Source organism: Capricornis sumatraensis, chromosome 6, assembly GCF_032405125.1.
Source record: "Capricornis sumatraensis isolate serow.1 chromosome 6, serow.2, whole genome shotgun sequence".
Lineage (NCBI taxonomy): Eukaryota > Metazoa > Chordata > Mammalia > Artiodactyla > Bovidae > Capricornis > Capricornis sumatraensis.
Window position 1 is genome coordinate 108,900,595 of NC_091074.1, and position 16,985 is coordinate 108,917,579.

Sequence of the window (16,985 nt, forward strand, 5' to 3'; positions counted from 1 at the left end):
CACTATTCCTTCTGATTTTAGTTGGTGGGAAAACGCCAGCTAAAATATAAAACATTTAAAACTAGGTTTTGAATAGTGATTCTGCATTTGCTTTTAAATAAATGTCCTTCCTTTTATCTTTTATGACTTTCCAAGTATAGAATAGTGGTTTCAAAGTCCAGCTCTGCTTCAGAAACACAGGGGAACTTAAAACATACAGATTGTCTATTACAAAATTATAGACTTTACCCGAGAGGTAGGAAATCAGAACATCAGGTGGTAGTCAGATTCTACCATAGCTTATCCTTGGGCTAGGATTTGGGAAGGGCTGGCCTGGAATTCAAAGTAATATTCTGTAAAGATGGTAAAATGACTGAACAGTTAAGATAATAAAAACAGCAAGAAGAGCCAGGCTTAGTCTATTACCTGAAGCTATTGGCACCATCCTTGCAGGTAGCTCCATTTTTGCATGGTTGGCTGAGACACTCATCCATGTTTATGTCACACCGGGTGCCCAAAAATCCAGGTGGGCATTTGCACAAGAACCCCCCAAGCTGATCTTCACAGACTGCGTTATTTAAACATGGGCTTGACTGGCATTCATTGACTTCTGTTTCACAGTGTAGGCCTGGGGATGGATGAGGATGAGAGACAGCTCAAAGGTTAACCCCTCTGGAAAACTGGAATCAAGGTGAGGACTCCTTGGAGGATGCTGCTTCGAAAGGATGAAATGGAGGCTGTAGAGCCACTAGGTGACCAAACAGCTTAGGGACCTATCCTTAAATAAGCTCTAGCTTTTCTAAATCATTCTAGGACTGTATTTTTGATAATCTGCTCTTTTTATCTTACCTTTTTCTGGAACTAACATTAGCAATGGATGCCTGAGATAATGTTTAAACAAAAATGAAACTAGCTTACATAGTTCAAAATGTTCATCTGTATCTTTGATCTTGCCTCTTTCTGTCACTGATCATTTTCTGTGTTGGACTTATTCTTTACCAGTTATATATGTGTGTGTATGTGTATATGTATATATATATACACATACACACACATATATTCCATTATTTAGCATCACTTATAATAATATTTTATCATCTCCAGTTACTTCTTGAGTGTTTGTCTTAGCATATAAACTCGTCTTCTCTGTCTCTACATATACATATATACACAGACATGTACAAGAACGTATTACTTTTTCTGAATTGCTTTAGTCAATTTTCGACCTGATGCTGTCTTACCTCTAAATACTTCAGTGTGAATTTCCTCAAAAATAAGGACTTTCCCTTATAAAAACATGGTGCAGTTATAAAATCATAAAATTAACATTAACTTATATAATGTCACTTATATAACAGTAAATATCATGATTTGTGAGGCTTTACAGAACTCTTTAAGACAGCTGGGAAGAACAGAAACATCTTACCCATGTATCCTTTCACACACGTGCAGTGATAACCAGCCAGGCCATCAACGCAGGTTCCTTTATTTAAACAAGGACTGGAGCTGCACTCATTTACATTTTCTTCACACAGCTGACCTGTAAAGAATCACAGAATATTTGCGCTTGAGAAAACTGAAAGGAATTTAAGACTAATAGTTTCAAGCAAGTTGTTCAGGTGTTAAGAGCAGAGAAATTGGAAATCAAGGCTAATATATTTGTGGAAAAAAAATACGCTCTTTGCCAAATACAGTTATTTGCTGAATAATATCCCAGTACATGTTATACAGAGGGCTTCCCAGGTGGCGCTAGTGGTAAAGAAGCTGTCTGCCAATGCAGAAGACATAATGAGGTGTGGGATCGATCCCTTCCCTCTAGGAAGATCCCCTGGAGAAGGGCATGGCAAGCCAGTCCAATATTCTTGTCAGAATCCCGTGGACAGAGAAGCCGGGTGGGCTACAGTCTACAGGGTCACAGTCAGACACAACTGAAGCGACATAGCATTGAAGGATATCTACCTACCTACCTTCCTCACATTTTCTTTACCCATTCATCTCTTGATATATACTTGTTTCCATATCTTGGTGATTGGCTGTTGTGAATTATGCTGCAATGAACATGGAAGTACAGATATCTCTTTGAGATAGTGATTTCATTGCTTTGAATGGATACCCAGAAGGGGGCTTGTTGGATTGTGTGGTAATTCTATTTCCAATTTTTTGAGGAACCTCCATGCTGTTTTCCGCCATGGCTGAGGCAATTTACACTCCCACCAAGAGTGCACAATAGTCCTCTTTTCTCCACGTCCTCACTAGCACTGTTCTCTCTTACCTTTCGATGACAGCCATTCTAACAGGTGTGAGATGGTGACTCATTATTTTAAAGTTTCAAAGGTTTATACTGTAAGAATGAGACACTCTTTCCTTACCTGTGTAACCAGATGGGCATTCACAAATGAATTCTCCAACTCGGTCTTTACAAATTCCATTGTTGTGGCAGGGCAGTGAGCTGCATTCATCAATGTCTATCTCACATTTTAAGCCTAAAATGCAAACACTGAAGGTCAATCAAAGAGAGGATGAACAGAAACAGAACCGTCCTTTAAAGGTAATTATCCCAATAACCTGAATTTATAGGGAGTGGCAGTGATGAAGAAAAAGGCAATATGTTAGGAATTACCATCTAATTAAGTCATTTCATGAAGGTATTACCTCTTTCTAAATAGATTTAAGCTATCCTTACAAGGACACATAAAAGACAGCAAAAGATCCCAAGTCAGAAGTAGAGGGGAAAGAGAGAAATCTGGAAGCATAAAATGGAGCCAGGAATTAGTTTGATTCCAAAGTGAAAAGTAAAAAGTCACATGTACTTGTTACCAAGGCCACTTGGCTGAGGAATGGGGGTGGTGCTAAATCTTGCCAGAGCTCAACTCATATGCCAGGTGCCCTAGAATAGGGTTTATCTTCTCATAGGGTACACAGTCTTTTTCTATGGACTAATTCTGCTGAAATCCATGTTCTTCTACACGAGGAGGTCTCAAAGAATGGTCTCTGGACCTATAGCATCTGCAATCCTCTGGGAATGTGACAGAAATGCCACAGTCTGTGTTTTAGGAAATCCTCCAGATGATTCTCATAAGCATCAAAATTTGAGAATCATTGTCCGATACTATGCTTTTCTCAACCACCTATCATTTATAAAATTCTAGGACAAGATCATTATTTCTTATGAAATGTTGGGACAAAAATTCTTATAAAAATTGAAACATACACACACATACATGTGTGCACATGCTGAAATAAGTGGAATGACAATATTCTGTATTTTATCTTCCAACTTCTCTTTTGTGGTGAATTCTTTTATCTAAATACCACTTTTCTCATGAAAATACTTCATGTTGGTGACACAAAACTCAAAAAGGAAAAACTGCATTTCTAGAAGAAAACAGGAAATTATTTTAAATGAACTGCAACATTTAATATATAGTTCATTTCTCCTCAAAAAAACATTATCTTTCTGTACTGAACTGGAATTTGAACCAAGCTGCAAGAAAACACAATTCTTACATAATTCCTCCATAATCAAGTTCAAAGCCATACTGTTTTCCTAAGCACAGCTTGCAGAAAGATAGAAATAAACAACACATCATGGCCATAAGCACTTCCATTCGTGTGAAACAAATGAGAGAAACTGGAGTCTGTTTAAAAATGTTTATGCTAGACAATCTGTTCTAGGTTGACTGTCATGCATTTAATTTGTGTTAGAATGCAACCTTGGACATGACCTCTGGAACTGTATTCAAATTTAAATTGTAAGTTATGATGTGATTTTTTCACAGAGAAGATGATTCTTTATTCTTCCTCCAAAATATGCAAAGAAAATTGTCATTTGTAAGATCTGTATACTTTTTTCACATATTGGTCTGTCTTGTTCAACCAAATTTTTGTGCATCATTATCTTGAGTTTTTTTTTTTATGTAGACCATTTTTAAAGTCTTTATTAAATTTGTTGTAACAGTGCTTCTGTTCTGTGTTTTGGTTTTTTGGCTACAAGTTATGTGAGATCTTTAGCTCCCTGACCAGGGATCAAACCCATACCCCCTGCATTTTTGAAGGTGAAATCTTAATCACTAGATTGCCAGGGAAGTCCCCAGTCTAATGTATCTTGTGGCATTTATTTTTAAAGTTTCAAAGTTTGAAACTTCAAGTTACAATGATGCAGTATGAAAGATACATGAAAATTTGCATTCCTCTGTGTTACCTGTATATCCGGGCAGACAGAGACACACATAGCCACGGCCCAGTTGTTGGCAGGTTCCACTATTGTGGCAGGGGTTTAAGAAACATTCATGGAAAACCTGTGAAAAGAAAATTTATCAGAGACAAGTTCATTTCAAAACAATTCTGAGTTGGGAGTTAGAGGATTGACAGCATTAGCTGGTTCTTATTTCCAAGTGAGTCCAGCAGGACAGCTACCTGCATAACATTGGTACTTGCCATATATGGGCACAGGACAGCTACCTGCATAACATTGCCATATATGGGCACAAATGCTATATATCATTCTTGAGTGATGCTCTGCTAAACCCAGGCAGTGTCATTCAGTGCTGGTTGCACATTAGACTTCATTTAAGGCATTTAAAAAGTTTACTAAGGATAGGTCCCAACCAGACCAGCTAAATCAGGAATCTCTGGAAGTTATATCTGCACATCATTATAAGTTAGCCAGTGGATTCTAATATGTCTCCAGAGGTGACAGTCATGTCTTTAGAGGTTCTATGTCCATTAGGCTCAGTTTCAAAGCTTCACTTACGAAGCTCTTACAAGTGAGACTGTTTGGAAGCAGGAAGTTAAAATAAGAAATATAACTTCATTATCCTCCTTAAAAATACTTAAAGCCTAGGAATTTATTATGACATTGGGCAAGGTGCATTCAGATTAATGGCTGAATCACTCAAAATAATTGGTCTTAACTAGTCTTTAAAAAATAAATGGAGAATCATTATGTTTATGAGTTATGTTTCTTAATTTTTAAAAAAGTCACAACTTTTCTCCAATAAATGATTCCCCCCTGCCGTTCCAGCTGGAAAAAAATTTAAATATCTTTCATGGAAGTTGAGTAACTTGTCCCGCTAATCAGAAAAGGCCCTTGGCTAATCCCAACATTCTTACTCAAATGATGGGTTATGCTCATGGTACATGTTAATTATTGGCAAATCAAAAGACTCTCCACATCCACAATTCTCTACACCAGACATCGCAAGGAAAAATTCCAGTTTCTGGTACTTAGGACTTCTAATGGTGCATTCTTGGAAAGTTCCTATTATAAGTCATAAGCAAATGCAATTATTCATTGATAATATTCATGAGCCTTGATTAGTTGAAATTTCAAGTCTGGTAGTTTTCCTCTGTGTGACATGTATAATGAGAAATTGTTTTCCAAGCACTCCATTAGAGAAAATTTTACAAATACAAAGTAGACTTGCCTGACTGCTGACTTCATACTTCTTTTTGACATGTCCAGGAGAAGAAAGAAGCACTGTACTTTCCTCTGCTGCTGAGAAAGTTGAACTAAAGCCTAATAAAGTTAAAGGGAAAATATCTGAGAAACGTATTTGGTGTAGTAGATATTGCCAATTAAGTGCATTCTATTTTTTCCTTTTTCTTTTTTAATTGAAGTATAGCTGTCTTACAATGTTGGGCTAATTTTTGCTGGGAAGCAAAGTGGTTCAGTTTTAAATATATATATCTATATAAAAGTGAAGATATATGTAACTTAACATATTTTTATAGATTTGTGTTTTATTCTTTTCCATTACGGTTTATCATAGGATTCTGAATATACAGTCCCATGTGCCATACAATAGGACCTTGCTGTTTATCCATTCTATATATATTAGCTGATCTCTTCTACTCCCAACTTCCCACTCCATTCCCCCCTCTACATCCTCCCCTCGCCCCGGGCAACCACAGTTTGTTCTCTACGAAGAGACTCTATTCAAATGCCACAGTCAAGATTTTGCTTCTCAGAGTCAGTAAAGCCACATATATTTTCCTCTAGTTACATAAAAAGACAGAACATAAGAGACAGATGGGACATGTCATTAAATTCTAGGCTCTTCAAAATTTGGAGGTTGTGAAGTTCGCCATTCCCACAGTGAAGAATCTGAGTCATTGTCATCAAAAACCCCTTCAAAGGACAGCTTACATCCAGACACCCAAAGGCACTGAACATGTAACAGTTGCAATTAAAGTTACTGCGGAGATAAAGCTCTCCCATACAGGATAACGTGAGAAATGAAGTAGTATCATCTTACTGGAACAATCTGTGATGGATCTGGCACCCGTGATGGTTGTAGTTCCATAAAAGGGACACGATAAACAGAAGGACTTCCCTGGATTGGGTTGGTAGTAGTCTTGAGGACATGGATAACAGGGCATTAACCCAGAACGAGAGAATTCTCCCACTGGACAAGGCACTGCAAAAGAAAGAAAATATCATTTGTGCTTATAAAGCAATATACCCTACTTCTGAAAGAAGTGCATTAACCTTTGGTTGTAAGAAAGCTAGCTATCACATTGCTGATATTTTCTCTTGCATGTATTTAATACCCAGATCATTAAGTAATACTCAGACCACTTAAGTAAATACATTGTTGCTTCCTTCCCATCTTTAACAACACACATTAATTTAATAAAAATCAGAATTGGTCATATAATATTGTATTGTGATTTTTTCACTTTATATCACAAGTAAACCATTCCCCAAAGCATTAAAGAACAGGTTTAATAAATGAAATATATTACATCTCACTGGCAGACCATAATTGTTCTCGTATTTCCTCTACTACTGAACAATTACAGTTATTTCTACCAGTTCTGTTTATTTCTAATAGTTTCTAAAATTATAAACAATGCTGACATGAAATTTTCTATACAAATTTTTTTATATAACTCTGATTATTTCCTTGGGATTACACTTGCCTTTAGTTAAAGCTAAAGATATGAAAATCTAAAGCCATAAATATATTATGCCAAAATCATTTTAAAAATGTAATTTACAGCCCCATCAGCAGTGTATGAAATCACCCTTCTCATCACATGCTCATCAGAACACCTTTTTTCTATTTGAAAGTAAAAATGGAACTGCTCTGTTAATTTGCATTTTCATGATACATGAAGTTCTATTTTTATGTTTATCTGAAATGGTTATTGCTCCTGTATAGTTGCTATTATGTATTGGGGGGTCTTTTATTTAAAAACCTGTTAATTATTTTGTGTTTAAAATGCTTTTCATATATTACATGTAGTTGAATACTGTTATTTAACCAAGTTTGAAATTCTCTTGCCAATATTTGGTGGAATATGAGAAAAGAGCTCTGGGCTTCCCTGGTGGCTCAGTGGTAAAGAATCTGCCCAGCAGTGCAGAAGACAGGAGTTTGATCCCTGGTTTGGGACTATCCCACAAGCTGCAGAGCAACTAAGCCCATGCACCACATCTATTAAGACCATGCTCTAGAGCCCAGGAGCCATGACCACTGAAGCACACGCGCCTCAGAGCCTGCGCTCTGCAACAAGACAAGACACCGCAATGGGAAGCCCAAGCGTCACAATTGAGAACGGTCCCCGCACGCCGCAACTAGAGAAAAGCCCAGAGAAGCAATAAAGACCCAGCATAGCCAAAAAATAATTAGATAAATAAATAAAATTAAAAAGAAAAAAGCTCCAAACATAACATGGATTTCCTTCAATAACTTTTGGTTACATTTGGCAGAGGGGCAGTGAGGTAGATTATCCATGACTAAAGCTGTGGGTTGGGGTTTTAGACAATGATCCAAAGGCAAATTCAGGTGGAATGTGTGAACTGGAGTCATTTGGGTGGGCCCGAAAGTCATTACAAGCTGAGAAAACTACTATAACTATTAAGAACTAACTGTATAAAATTAGGCATGGAAGATAGAACACAGGGAAACAGCTACTCAGTGTATCAGCATACTTTCCCTTTAGGTCTTGGATTCTTGATAATAAAAATTAGTTTAGCAGAAACAATTACCAAAGAGGTTGAAAGATTTAGAGATACACTTGAGGCTCAAGGAAGCAGGATACTCCAAGTGGTGGCATCCCTTCATCAGTAGGACAACAGACATTAAATAAAGGACAACACGCCTGTCATCATCTCAAGATGCTTAGATCAAATTTTTTAAGCATAGCCAGCCAGCCAAGTCTTTTGTAAAAGATCTCTTTTATGTACCCAACTGACAAAACTCAGGAGTTGAATCAATAGATGGCAGAAGATAACATAGATATTAATGCATATTTAGAAAAAAAAATTCTGGTCACTACATTTGCCACATTCAAGAAAAGTTTTAAGCTCTAAGTATCTTGGTTTCACCAAGAATAAAATAATCTACTCTGTTACTGCTGCTGTTGCTAAGGCGCTTCAGTCGTGTCTGACTCTGTGCAACCCCATAGATGGCAGCCCACCAGGCTCCCATCCCTGGGATTCTCCAGGCAAGAACATTGGAGTGGGTTGCAATTTCCTTCTCCAGTGCATGAAAGTGAAAAGTGAAAGTAAAGTCGCTCAGTCGTGTCCGACTCTTAGCGACCCCTTGGACGGCAGCTCACCAGGTTCCTCCGTCCATGGGATTTTCCAGGCAAGAGTACTAGAGTGGGAGAGGTAACTAAACTTACAGGAGTTTATAATAGGTTTCCTGATTCTCAAATTTCCAAAACTGATTGCCTATTTAGAAGAGGTATTAATACTTTCCCAAAAGCTAATTATTAATAGTTAACTGAAAGCATAAATGTTCCACTGATAAAAGTATAAATTTTCTGTTTGAAAAGACATCTATGAATGTGTATCATATGCTAGAAATATAAATGCTACCTGTAAAACTCAAGATACTATAGTGAATTAAACTACTTTTTTCATATAATTTTTTCAGTACGACCTCACTCTTAAAAAAAGACTGTGCCCTAAAACCTGACAGAATTACACTGTCAGCTGTAGTACATGCTGCTGCTGCTGCTGCTAAGTCGCTTCAGTCGTGTCCGACTCTGTGTGACCCCATATACGGCAGCCCACCAGGCTCCCCCATCCCTGGGATTCTCCGAGCAAGAACATTGGAGTGGGTTGCCATTTCCTTCTTCAATGCATGAAAGTGAAAAGTGAAAGTGAAGTCACTCAGTTGTGTCCGACTCTTAGCGACTCCATGGACTGCAGCCCACCAGGCTCCTCCATCCATGGGATTTTCCAGGCAAGAGTACTAGAGAGGGGTGCCATTGCCTTCTCCAGCTGTAGGACATAATTATACTATAATAGTCAACAATTATACTCAGACATAATAATAATAAAATCTTAAGATAAAAAAATCAATAAGCCAGTTGTCACCTCAAAACAGCAAACATAGTACCGTGATGCCTATTCTTTGCTTTTTGATCCAGAAAGTGCAAAATAAACTTTCAGGTGGAAATTAGTTTAAATTACATTCCAAGGGCAAACAGTTGTCATCACAAATGTACTTTCCAAGAGTGAATAATCAGCATTTAATATATGATTTACATATGTAGTTAGTACATACACATGCACACATGTGGTGCTAGTGGGAAAGAACCCGCCTGCCAGTGCAGAAGATGTAAGAGGTGTGGGTTCGATCCCTGGGTAGGGAAGATCGCCTGGAGGAGGATGTGGCCGCCCACTCCAGTATTCTTGCCTGGAGAATCCCATGGACAGAGGAACCAGGCAGGCTGTGGTGCAAAGGGTTTCAAAGAGTCAGACACGACTAAAGTGACTTAACACGCACTCATACAACATATGAATGTGTAACATACATTTACACATAATAATAGCACTATCTACTACAGTATTAAATACACAGACATGACATATACATGACAGTTCCCAACGGATTAACACCACAAGGAAAGAGGGGAGAAGTTTTTGATTTGAATCTTGGACAAAGAAACTATGGTTTCTAAGTCAAGAAAAATGAAACAAAATCTTTCTCACCTCTTTTACTGTAGAGGAGAAAAAATATTTAAGTATGCCAAAAGTGACATAAAAATAGAATTAAAAATAGAGCATTAAAATGAACAGGGAAAAATGTAACCCCACAGGCCTGTCCCCTGATGGTATAAAGGGAAAAAATACAGTCTTGGAGACACTGGGTTCTGATGACAAAGCCAGAAGTCAAAGGCTCTCATTCTGAGCCTTTTAACTTCATCCTAGACGGTCAAGTGTTGTTATCTTGTTCCACAAATAATCTTTCCTTCTATTGGCACCACATGTAAACACCACCATCAACCAAAAGTCATTTGTGGGACTTATTATTTTGGCAAAAATCATTTTTAAAAAACTGAAAAACTTCAGACTCTTGTAACCAAGACTCAAGACTGTTAACCAAGGACTCAAGACTGTTTAATATCCTAATACATGATAATAGATGAAATTTATAAAGAATATTACATTATACTAACATAGTTATATTAATTCTTTTTTAGTAGCTAAGTCGTGTCTGACTCTTTGTAACCACACGGGCTGTAGCCTCCTAGGCTTCTCTGGCTATGGGATTCTCCCAGGCAAGAATACTGGAGTGGGTTGCCATTTCATCTTCCAGGGGATCTTCCTGACCCAGGGATTGAAGCCAGGTCTCCTGCATTGCAGGCAGATTCTTGACCACTGAGGTACTTAGGAAGCCTGACACAGTAATATACTTAAATATAACTCCTATATTTATTAATGATATTTTAAGTTCCATTCAGTTGCTCAGTCATGTCCATCTGTTTGCAACTTCATAAACTGCAGCACGCAAGGCCTCCCTGTCCATCAGCAACTCCCAGAGTCCACCCAAATCCATCTCCATTGAGTTGGTGATGCCATCCAACCATCTCATCCTCTGTCGTCCCCTTCTCTTCCTGCCCTCAATCTTTCTAGCATCGGGGTTGAGTCAGCTCTTCGCATCAGATGGCCAAAGTATTGGAGTTTCAGCTTCAACATCAGTCCTTCCAATGAACACCCAGGACTGATCTCCTTTAGGATGGACTGATTGGATTTCCTTGTAGTCCAAGGGATTCTCAATAGTCTTCTCCAGCCCCAGAGTTTGAAAGCATTAATTCTTTGGCATTCAGCCTTCTTTATGGTCCAACTCTTCCATATGTACATGACTGCTGGAAAAACCATAGCCTTGACTAGACGGACCTTTATTGACAAAGTAATGTCTCTGCTTTTGAATATGCTGTCTAGGTTGGTCATAACTTTCCTTCCATGGAGCAAGCGTTTTTTAATATCATGGCTGCAATCACCATCTGCAGTGATTTTGGAGCCCCCCCCAAAATAAAGTCAGCCACTGTTTCCACTGTTTCCCCATCTATTTCCCATGAAGTGATGGGACTGGATGCCATGATCTTAATTTTCTGAATGTTGAGCTTTAAGCCAACTTTTTCGCTCTCCTCTTTCACTTTCATCAAGAGGCCTTTTAGATCTTCTTCACTTTCTGCCATAAGGGTAGTGTCATCTGCGTATCTGAGGTTATTGGCATTTCTCCTGGCAATCTTGATTCCAGCTTGTGCTTCCTCCAGCACAGTGTTTCTCATGATGTACTCTGCATAGAAATTAAATAAGCAGGGTGACAATATACAGCCTTGATGTACTCCTTTTCCTATTTGGAGCCAGTCTGTTGTTCCATGTCCAGTTCTAACTGTTGCTTCCTGACCTGCATATAGATTTCTCAAGAGGCAGGTCAGGTGGTCTGGTTTCCCATCTCTTGAAAGATTTTCCACAGTTTATTGTGATCCACACAGTCAAAGGCTTTGGCATAGTCAATAAAGCAGAAATAGATGTTTTTCTGGAACTCTCTTGCTTTTTCCATGATCCAGCAGATGTTGGCAATTTGATCTCTGGTTCCTCTGCCTTTTCTAAAACCAGCTTGAACATCGGGAAGTTCACGGTTCACGTATTGCTGAAGCCTGGCTTGGAGAATTTTGACCATTACTTTACTAGCATGTGAGATGAGTGAAACTGTGCAGTAGTTTGAGCATTCTTTGGCATTGCCTGTCTTTGCGATTGGAATGAAAACTGACCTTTTCCAGTCCTGTGGCCACTGCTGAGTTTTCCAAATTTGCTGGCATATGAGTGCAGCACTTTCACAGCATCATCTTTCAGGATTTGAAATAGCTCAACTGGAATTCTGTCACCTCCACTAGCTTTGTTTGTAGTGATGCTTCCTAAGGCCCACTTGACTTCATATTCCAGGATGTCTGGCTCTAGGTGAGTGTGAGTGATCACACCATCGTGATTATCTGGGTCATGAAAATCTTTTTTTTGTGCAGTTCTTCTGTGTATTCTTGTCACCTCTTCTTAATATCTTCTGCTTCTGTTAGGTCCACACCATTTCTGTCCTTTATTGAGCCCATCTTTGCATGAAATGTTCCCTTGGTATCTCTGATTTTCTTGATGGAATCTCTAGGCTTTTCCATTCTATTGTTTTCCTTTATTTCTTTGCATTGATCACTAAGGAAGGCTTTCTTATCTTTCCTTGCTATTCTTTGGAACTCTGCATTCAAATGGGTATATCTTTCCTTTTCTCCTTTGCTTTTTGCATCCCTTCTTTTCATAGCTATTTGTAAGGCCTCCTCAGACAGCCATTTTGCTTTTTTGCATTTCTTTTTCTTGGGGATGATCTTGATTGCTGTCTCCTGTACAATGTCACAAACCTCCATCCAGAGTTCATCAGGCACCCTGTCTATCAAATCTAGTCCCTTAAATCTATTTCTCACTTCCACTATATAGTCATAAGGATTTGATTTAGGTCATACATGAATGGTCTAGTGGTTTACTCCACCTTCTTCAATTTCAGTCTGAATCTGGCAATAAGGAGTTCATGATCTGAGCCACAGTCAGCTCCTGGTCTTGTTTTTGCTGACTGTATAGAGCTTCTCCATCTTTGGCTGCAAAGAATATAATCAATCTGATTTTGGTGTTGGCCATTTGGTGATGTCCATGTATAGAGTCTTCTCTTGTGTTGTTGGAAGAGGGTGTTTGCTATGACCAGTGCGTTCTCTTGGCAAAACTCTATTAGCCTTTGCCCTGCTTAATTCTGTACTCCAAGGCCAAATTTGCCTGTTACTCCAAGTGTTTCTTGACTTCCTACTTTTGCATTCCTGTCCCCTATAATGAAAAGGACATCTTTTGGGGGTGTTAGTTCTAGAAGGTCTTGTAGGTCTTCGTAGAACCATTCAACTTCAGCTTCTTCAGCGTTACTAGTCAGGGCATAGACTTGGATAACTGTGATACTGAATGGTTTGCCTTGGAAACAGACGAGATCATGCTGTTGTTTTTGAGATTGCATCCAAGTACTGCATTTTGGACTCTTTGTTGACTATGATGGCTACTCCATTTCTTCTAAGGGATTCTCCCCACAGTAGTAGATATAACAGTCATCTGAGTTAAATTCAGCCATTCCAGTCCATTTTAGTTCGCTGATTCCTAAAATGTTGACATTCGTTCTTGCCCTCTCCTGTTTGACCACTTCCGATTTGCCTTGATTCATGGACCTGACATTCCAGGTTCCTATGCAATACTGCTCTTTTCAGCATCGGACCTTGCTTCTATCACCAGTCCCATCCACAACTTGGTGTTGTTTTTGCTTTGGCTCCATCCCTTCATTCTTTCTGGAGTTATTTCTCCAATGATCTCCATTAGCATATTTCAAGTTCAAAGGCTATATAATGCAAAAAGTGATACATCAGCAAAAAATAAGGTAAACTGTACAACATGCCCATAAAAATAAAGCAGTACAGAAAGAAAAAGAGGAAAAGGAGAGAAAGAAGGGGCGGGGAAAAAGGGGGCTGATTAAAAACTACAGAAATGTATATGAGGCACTATTCTAGAACTCACACACACTTAAAGTAAAAACAAAATGGTGCTTATCCAGCACTGCAGGGGAAAGCGTCATTACCAATTACTATTGATTTTCCACTCATGACAAGTAGAATGTGGTTAAACATATGCTAGGAATATTAGAAATAGAGCAGTTACCAGAAGTTTAAAGAATTTCTGGGAATTACAGCGTCTTAATTGTGGCAATTTTGTATTAGAAAACCTCAAGGATTATTTGGAAACTTCAAGGAAAAAATTGTCAAATATGAACTTATTTCACTGTAAAAATCCTAGTTGGCTTTTGCAGTTGGAGGGAGGGAGGAAGGGAAAGAGAGAAGACTTATTTTTCCTGCAGACTTTCTTCCAAAGTTAGACTGTACACTGACAAAATAAGAGAGTCTTTGGTAGATCTCTTTCAACCATAATGTGAGGTTTTGTTTGACTTTTAATTAAAAAAAAATCCACAGCTGGTATTACACAACACACATGGTTTATGAGTTTCAAGTAGGTCCTAGCTAACCTTTCTTCTCATTTCTTCAGTGAAGCATTAGGTTGATGAACACTACTTGCCCAGTTCCTCATGTCTAAGAAGCTTTCACCTACTGTGATTCTGGTTCTGAGATTCAAACAGATGCAGCATATAAAACATATATTTAGAGTAGCATTCAACTTACAGGGACTGTAACTCCCAGAACACAATGCTGCCCCCTGCCCCCTCCCCACATCTACACTCAAAGCATTCTAAGTATTCATTTTCCAGGAATCTCAGTCTCTAACTGGATACAGATGTATATATGTGTGTGTACCTTGGGGAAATCAGGAACCACCAGACTGGCTTATTAAAACATCACGCATTCAATAAGAGATGTTTTTAAACTTTCAGACTGTCATGCATACGTGCTAAGTCGTTTCAGTCATGTCTGACTCTGTGTGACCCCATGGACTGCAGACTGCCACGCTTCTCTCTCCATGGGATTCTCCATGCAAGAATACTGGGGTGGGTTGCCATTCTTTTCTCCAGGGGATCTTCCCCACCCCGGGATCAAACTCGTGTCTCTTAAGTCTACCTGCATTGGCAGATGGGTTCTTTACCACTAGTGCCACCTGGGAAGTCCAGATTGCCATAGGCCTTCGGCTTTTCAATAAGGGTATACAGAATGGGTAGGACACACAATTTTTTAAAAAGTCATTTTTCGCCAGGCATGCTTGTTCTGTTCCCAGTGGTGTAACAGACAGAGGTAAACAACTTTCTATTTTTTTGCAAAGTTCTACTGAATTGCAATATCACTGCAGGTTGTTTTTTTAAGTTTCTGGCAATAGGCTGACACTGATTTGTCAGATGGAGTCCCACTGTCATTCTAAGTTTTCATTTTTTACTTTTGTTTCTGTCTTCCAGTTTTTACACTGCTGGAAAGCTGTACCTGGTAAGGATGTTAGAACTATTTGAAATTGAAACAATATTCTTCATATTTCTATTTAACCAGTGGTTCCCAATGTGGGGTCCCTGGACCAAGCAGAATCAGCATCACCTGAGAATGTCCAACTATTTGTGACCCCATGGACTATACAGTCCATGGAATTCTCCAGGCCAGAATACTGGAGTGGGGAGCCTTTCCCTTCTCCGGGGATCTTCCCAACCCAGGGACTGAACCCAGGTCTCCCGCATTGCAGGCAAATTCTTTGCCAGCTGAGCCACAAGGGAAGCCCAAGAATACTGGGGTGGGTAGCCTATCCTTTCTCTAATGGGTCTTCCCAACCCAGGAATTGAACCAGGGTCCCCTGCATTGCAGACAGATTCTTTACCAACTGTGCTATCAGGCAAGCCTGAGAACTAGTTAGAAATGCAAATTCTCAAGGCCTTTACCAGACCTGCTGCATTAAAATCTCTGGGGTGGCCCCAGGAATCCATGTTTCAACAAACCCTCCATGGTGACACTTGAGAAACAAAAATTGGTCGCATTTTAGAATCTGGGGCAACTCTGGGTCTCCCTCGTGGCTCAGTGGTAAAGAACCCGCCTGCAATGAGGGAGACATGGGTTTGATCCCTCAGTAGGGAAGATCCCCTGGAGAAGGAAATGGCTACCTCCTCCAGTATTCTTGCCTGGAGAATCCCAAGGACAGAAGAGGCTGGTGGGCTCTAGTCCATGGGGTCACAGAAGAGTCAGACATAAACAACAACATTGGGAGAGGGGGGATCTCCAGAAGAAAACCAGTAAACTTACACCAGAATTCTCTGGGGGTGGAGACTGGGTTTCAGTATTTTTAACATGTTACTGACTGGGGCATTTTTTGCAGAAATTTACTCCTGTGGCCCAATGATCTGGTAGATAAGTGAATATTGAAACATTCTGGTCAATAATGTTCAGGTAACAAAAGATGTACCAAGATGTCTCTAGTCAATAAGTGGCTACAATACTGATATGAATGTGCAACGATTCTAGTAGGCAGCCAGGGTGGATAACCACTCGTGAAAATCTTCAAACTGCAGGGAACAAAGGTCACAATCCAAAGGATGTATTTTTCGAGTTTCAAGGAACATAAGACAAGACCTCATTTTGTACATGAAAATCTAAGTTCCTGGTTGACAAGTATTTCTCTCATACTATGTGGTCACATGGTTACTAGTGTTGAGGCCTGGGACCAAGTCATGTGCTTCTTGTGTGTCCCTAACAGTACCAGGATGGTGTTTATATTATGGGTGTTTACACTTAAGTACCGACTGGCTGAATAGAAGGAAACACTCTATGAAGAGACAGTTATTTACATTCTTTGCATATAGCAGACATATGGCTCTGCTAACAAGATTCCACTCTTCCATGCAGAGAACCTAGCACAGGCTTGGGGAAAAAAAAAAGCAATGTGTGTAAGACTTAACCTCCACAAGCAGAAATGTCCACGGCTCCTCTTTTCACAGTTGAAGTGTTTTCTGGACATAAGAGGCACCCCCGGGAACCAAATGCTGGCTGATAGCTGCCCAGTGGACACGACTCGCATGTTTCAAGCCCATTTGATGAGTAGGTGCCTTGTTTACACTGAGCTAAAAAGAAAAATGTAATATGGTTAATAATAATGACATCAACTGTACGAAAGTAGCACTGTGTACAATACGGTTTTCCATATTTTCATTTTTTTAGGATAAAATGAGGGTCACAAAGAACTCCAAGCAGACACATTATCTTTTAGATTCTTC

At 39.3% G+C, this 16,985-nt stretch overlaps 1 protein-coding gene across 1 annotated transcript in view; it reads right to left on the reverse strand.

Moving 5' to 3' along the window:
* The window catches only part of SVEP1 (sushi, von Willebrand factor type A, EGF and pentraxin domain containing 1), a 202,616-nt gene that overhangs the window by 69,787 nt on the left and 115,844 nt on the right, over positions 1-16,985 (reverse strand). Inside the window, exons 18-24 of the mRNA XM_068973794.1 lie at positions 16,671-16,832; positions 6,237-6,398; positions 5,406-5,497; positions 4,181-4,277; positions 2,349-2,462; positions 1,406-1,519; positions 406-607 (exon numbers count right to left, since the gene is read on the reverse strand). Coding sequence (XP_068829895.1) covers positions 406-607; positions 1,406-1,519; positions 2,349-2,462; positions 4,181-4,277; positions 5,406-5,497; positions 6,237-6,398; positions 16,671-16,832 — 943 coding nt within the window. The remainder of the gene's footprint in view (positions 1-405; positions 608-1,405; positions 1,520-2,348; positions 2,463-4,180; positions 4,278-5,405; positions 5,498-6,236; positions 6,399-16,670; positions 16,833-16,985) is intronic.